The sequence below is a fragment of the Prionailurus viverrinus genome, chromosome A1, assembly GCF_022837055.1.
Source record: "Prionailurus viverrinus isolate Anna chromosome A1, UM_Priviv_1.0, whole genome shotgun sequence".
Taxonomy (NCBI): Eukaryota; Metazoa; Chordata; class Mammalia; order Carnivora; family Felidae; genus Prionailurus; species Prionailurus viverrinus.
In genome coordinates, this window is record NC_062561.1 from 25800264 (window position 1) to 25806263 (window position 6000).

Here is a 6000-nt window from a genome sequence, read left to right on the forward strand (position 1 = left end):
CTCCAACAAACATGAGTCAAAATGCCGAAAAGACTGATTATGCTAGAAACACATCTTTTCCTGGCTAGAAAGCTGTTGCTTAGACCTATTGCAAACTTTCTAAATACCTCCACTTGTTCTTTCCCCAAAAAGAGGTCGCATTTGTTATAACTCAGGTCTCGGTATGATATTCACTACTTATGAAAATCCCACCACTCCTAATAACCTTGCTAGCTTTATCTCCTTTTTTCCCATCATGTACCTTACCCTCCAGCCAACCATAACTAGAGATGATTTTTCAAGAAGTCTAAATATGGAAGCCAAACAACTAGGCTAAAATATTTTTAAACATCCTATAATTTTTAAATCATGATTTGGTATAAGGTGTGTAACAGTGTTGTGACCAGTTGCCAACCTAACAGCACAGACTGGGCGACAGGAACAGGGTAATGCAAACTACAAAGGACTAGCTTCCTGACAAGGTAAAAACTGTGACTTTATGTTTTAGCAGATGACATCTATCATAAAGTTAAATTCAATCGTGTCTATTACCTATCAAAACCTGTTTGGATCATCAGTCTTTGAAGATTTTCAAAACTCCCAGAAATGGCATTTCATGAAGCCAGAACAGTACAGGTACTGGATATTCTGGGACACATTCTACTACATTTGCTTTTTCCGGAACACACTCTAGTTCTCACCAGCAGTGTTGGGAAGTTTTTCCTAAACTTATCAATTTCATAAGTTCTTCTTAAATGTAAACTTCCCCATGAAGCCTCCCCTGTTCCAGCCAGAAAAACAACTATTTTCCTGCTCAAAACTGTCAGAGATCTTAGGTGTATATACCTTACTGTATTTATCCTGTTTTATGCCTTTCTAGTGATGGAATTAATAGGTACAAGATGGCCCATAAACTTTGAGATCCTCTAGAAAGAAATTTACATATCTTGCAACAAATGATCCTCAAAGAACAGAACTCAAAGTATTACTTATAGTGAAAATATTAACATAAAGAGAAAAGACCTGAAATCTTTTAAGTTTATTTTTAGTGAGTGAGAGTGAGAGTGAGAGTGAGAGAGAGAGAGAGAGAGAGAGAGAGCGCGACAGAGAATGAGTGGGGAAAGGTCAGGGGGGAGAATCCCAAGTAGGCTTTGCCTTGTCAGTGCAGAGCCTGATGACACAGGGCTCAATCCCATGACCGTGAGATCATGACCTGAGCCACAATCAAGAGTTGGACGCTCGGGGGACCTGGGTGGCTCAATCAGTTAAGCAGCTGACTTCAGCTAAGGTCATGATCTCACGGTTCGTGGGTTCGAGCCCTGCAATGGGCTCTATGCTGACAGTCCAGAGCCTGGAGCCCATTTTGGATACTGTCTGTCTGTCTGTCTGTCTCTCTCTCTAGCTCTCTGCCCCTCCCCCACTCACACTCTGTCTCTGTCTCTCAAAAATAAACGTTAAAAAAAAAAAAGTAAAAACAAACAAACAAAAAAAAGAGTCAGACACGTAACCAACTGATCCACCCAGGCACCTCAGACCTGAAATTGGTGTGTAATTCTATTCACAAATTCTGACTGGATAAAAACAAAGACACGCTTTCTAATCAATAGGTTATATTTTAATATCACACAAGGAAAGCTGAAAATGAAACTGACCATTACAATCTGATGTAGTCATATAATTTATTCCTATAATTCAGAGATGAAAATCCAAGTATGCTCAAGTATGGGCATGAAAATCACACTGGATACTAAGGCCGGGGCAAATGAAACAAGTTCAAAATACCTGAGAGCTGTTCAAATCAAACCCCACTGTCTACTGGGTCTCCTTTAATGGAGCAGAAACAAAAGCTGTCAAAGGGGGTGTCTGAGTGGCTCAGTCAGTTAAGCATCTGACTCCTGATTTCGGCTCAGGTCATGATCTCATGGTTCGTGAGTTCGAGCCTCATTTCAGGCTCCGCACTGGCAGTGTAGAGCCTGGTCAAGATTCTCTGTCTCCCCCCCTCTCTCTCTCCCCTGCTTGCTTTCTCTCTCTCTCAAAATAAAAAAATATTTTTTTTTTTTAAAGTTGTCAAAGAAAGAACATGAGTAGACTGTAGAGCAGAAAGCATTTGCTACCAATTCTCATCATCTTTCAGAGATAAATTTGTAAAGGACAAGAACTGGCAAGAAAGTCCTTTCACACCCTGGAAAGACCTATGTGCAAGCCTGTTATTTTCTTTAATATATAAGATTGGAAAAAGAAGATATACTGTATGCCAAGTTGACAGGAAGAAATTGTGATACTGCAAACAATAAGTAATGTAACAACTAACTTTACAAAACAAGAACAGGGATGGCTGGATGGCTTGCTTAGTCGGTTGAGCATCCAACTTCGGCTCAGATCATGACTTTGTAGTCTGTGAGTTCGAGCCCCATGTCAGGCTCTGTGCTGGCAGCTCAGAGCCTGGAGCCTGCTTCAGATTCTGTCTCCCTCTCTGTCTCTGCTCCTCCCCAGCTCGTGCTCTTTCTGTCTCTCAAAAATAAATAAACATTAAAAAAAAAAAAAAAAAGAGGGGCGCCTGGGTGGCTCAGTTGGTTAAGCGTCTGACATCAGCTCAGGTCATGATCTCGCAGTCCGTGAGTTCGAGCCCCGCACCAGGCTCTGTGCTGACCGCTCAGAGTCTGGAGCCTGTTTCGGATTCTGTGTCTCCCTCTCTCTCTGACCCTCCCCCATTCATGCTCTGTCTCTCTCTGTCTCAAAAATAAATAAACGTTAAAAAAAATTAAAAAAAAAAAAAAGAAGTACAAATTGTTGAGTTCTTTTTAAACAGATAAAAGGTATTCAAATACCCATACATGAGAAAATACTAATGTTTTTTAAATTTCATTTTAGATTGTATTCTTTCACATCTTCATTTAGTTAGTCACCATATCCCGACAATTTTTACTGAAAAAGTTTCCCTAACTCCTCAGACTTATCACATACCTATGATGCCGTGATAATTTTTAATTTTTTAATTTTATTTTGAAAGTTTATTCATTCTTGAGAGAGACAGAGCATGAGTGGGGGAGGGGCAGAGAGAGAGAGAGAGAGAGAGAGAGAGAGAGAGACACACAGAATCTGAAGCAGGTTCCAGGCTCTGAGCTGTCAGTACAGAGCCCAACGTGGGGCTCAAACTCACAAACCATGAGATCATGACCTGAGCCGAAGTTGGACACCTAACCAACTGGGCCACCCAGGCGCCCCATGTGACTTTTTTAAATTTTGACTCTGCTAATCTTCCTCTCAAGCTTCCCCTGCCCCCCTGAATTATCTGCATCTTTGCCTTACTCAAAACCCTCCAAAAGGTTCCTCACTTCCTGTAGACTAAAGTTAAGACATCCCCATTTCACAACAGGATAAGTATATGGTCCCAACTTTCTTTACACAAACCCTCTTGTCTAGGCATAATAATCTCCTTTGTTTTACAGGACACACCATGTTAACATGCATTTTCAGTCTTGCACTTCTGTTCCACTCTCCATAATATACTATGTTAATGCCTCAGGCCACCCATCCAAATCGTGTAAGGCAAACAATATTCACTGAGCATTTACTGTGCTCCAAGAACTAATGCATCATCTCAAGTTCCACTATTTTTTCAAGCTCTTTCAGTCTGCAAGGGAGATTTCCTCCTTAATGATTCTCCTCCATTGGGCATGCAACAGGAGAAATACAATAGGAGAAATTTACCCTGGCCTTTTAGGTCATACTGATATAGCTGTGAGATCAAATGAGCACCAGAGAGTAAAGCTGGAGTTGAGGAATAAAAACTAAGAGACTGTTCATTCATTCATTACATATATGTTGAGCAATTCCATGTGCCAAACACAATTCTGGTTGAGACAAGAAAAGATTCCGTTTTCATGGAATGTGACTGTGTGAGTGCACCCTGCACCGGCACTAGAGAGAAGGAGGTAACCAACACCGAACACATGAGTACACAATCACTTTAGGCTGTGACAAGTGCTTTGAAAAATATAGTACAGGTCTGACATGCTACCAACTGCTCATAAGGGAGCTATTTTCGAGAGGTGGACAGGAAGCGCCTGATTTAACCGATGAATACCGAGCCATGTGATAAAAGTTAAAAAAAATTAAACCAAAGGTCCTACACTTCAAAGACCATCATTATCACATTTTGAACATACATGTGTCTAAAGCTCCCCTAAGAGGCAACACTCTTCAATACGTAAAAGTAAAGCAAAGAAATAAACTTTGGGAGGCGCCTAGGTGACTCAGTCGGTTCAGCGCCGGACTCTGGATTTCAGATCAGGTCCTGATCTCACGGTTCCTGAGTTCCAGCCCTGCCACCGGCTCTGCGCTTGACAGCCCCGAGCCTGCTTGGGATTCTTTCTCTCCCACTCTCTCTGCCCCTCCCCTGCTTGCACGCGCGCTCTCGCTCTCTCAAAATAAATAATCTTAAAAAAAAAAAAAAAAAAAAAGGAAAAGGAAAGCACAAATACTGTGCTCACTCGGGGCTAATCAAGACTGCTGTTAAAAAAAAACAAAACACTTATTGACGGCGGTGCTCTAGAAGAACACTCCAATTCAATGGCCTCTGCTTCCGTGAGTTCAGAGCTCTCTCAGCTCTCCTGGGAACTCCAATAAGGGCCATCAACCTAAAAGAACACGTTAAGGGCCAACAGGGACCCGTTCTACTTTCTGGACGAGAAAACTGTACAGAAGCTTTCACTCAACCTCTCTATGCAGACTCGTGACTAAAATCACTTTCACCCAAAGAAGATACAGAAATTCTTCAGTCTGGGGTACAATACACCACTCAAGTCGGAGAACACCAGGACAGGACCCCATAAAAACGACATGGTGGGAAAAGGAATCTGTACCAGGCAGGTTCGGACTCCAAAGTCGCAAAGACACCGAAAAAGTCCCTCAATTAACTTCCTCGTCTGCAAACTAGCACAACGACTCCTGCCTCCGAAGATGTGTGTGGCTCTAACGAGACGGCTGTAGAGAACTTTAAAAGGCGGACGGAGTGGGACAGTCTCAAGTCATTTAAACTACTTAAACTAGCAGGAGCGCAAGCCGGAGCCGCGCGCACACACCTTGACGAGCCACACTCCGGTGTTCTGTTTGGCGCCGGTCAAATCGAGTTCCCCACGTTCGGCCATGGGTCTGTTGACGGCAGAGGCGAACCGGCCAGAGCAGCGGCCCGGGAAGCTGGGGTCCTGCGGCACGAAGGACTGGAGAACCCGGTACGCCGCGGCCAGGCGCTGACTGAAGAAGCCGAGTCCACCCGCCAGGATATTGGGAATCCCCGGAAAAAGAAACACGCCGCTGGGAGGCGGGAACTGCGCCTGCGCACTGCCACCGCCAATACGGCGCGCCGGTGTGGACAAACTTGCTGATTAGGCACCTTCTTGAGTGGGCGTGGCTACGGTAGCTGGTTGTGTCTGAGTGATGAAGACACAGGGTGGGAGGAGACAAAATGTCCACAATACATTTAAAGACCAGGTCAGCATAAGTGAAGAAAGACAGCATCAAAACAGAAAAATGGGGTTCAAAGAGACAAAGGCTGTAAATTTATGTCCAACCCTGGTCAAGGAAAAAGAAACATTTTTGGAGGCCAGGGTCGGAGTAATAAAAAGAATAAGTTAATTAGCACACGTGGGCACTGTGATAGGACTGTGTAGCCTTGGGTATACTGAAAACATTGTTTGTAGACCCGCAAAAAATAAAATAAAGTAAGAGTGTCTCAAGTGAGAGGCTACCCTGAGCACTTCCAATTAAACAAGCAGAGAGCGGCTCTTTTAGATTTCAAAACCCCAAGTCTAAATAATTAGGTCAATTACAGTAGACATGTAAGATAAACCTGATTGTTAAATACCCGGCTTAAAGAGTTTCCTCTCTGTCTTCTCGCCTCTAGCATAAAATTCAATCCTGTTTACAAAGACCCTCCTTATTTGATCTGTGCCACTCGATCTATCACACATCCAACCACATGCAATCATCAGACCTCCCAAACAGGTCAGGATCTTCTTC

The 6000-nt window shown here is 43.2% G+C and overlaps 1 protein-coding gene across 1 annotated transcript in view; it reads right to left on the reverse strand.

Annotated features, from left to right (window-relative positions):
• GTF2F2 (general transcription factor IIF subunit 2) overlaps nt 1-5362 on the reverse strand; it is a 155704-nt gene extending 150342 nt beyond the window's left edge. The window contains exon 1 of the mRNA XM_047872605.1: nt 5064-5362. Coding sequence (XP_047728561.1) covers nt 5064-5129 — 66 coding nt within the window. The 5' untranslated portion in view covers nt 5130-5362. The remainder of the gene's footprint in view (nt 1-5063) is intronic.
• Between the last annotated feature and the right edge of the window lie 638 nt (nt 5363-6000).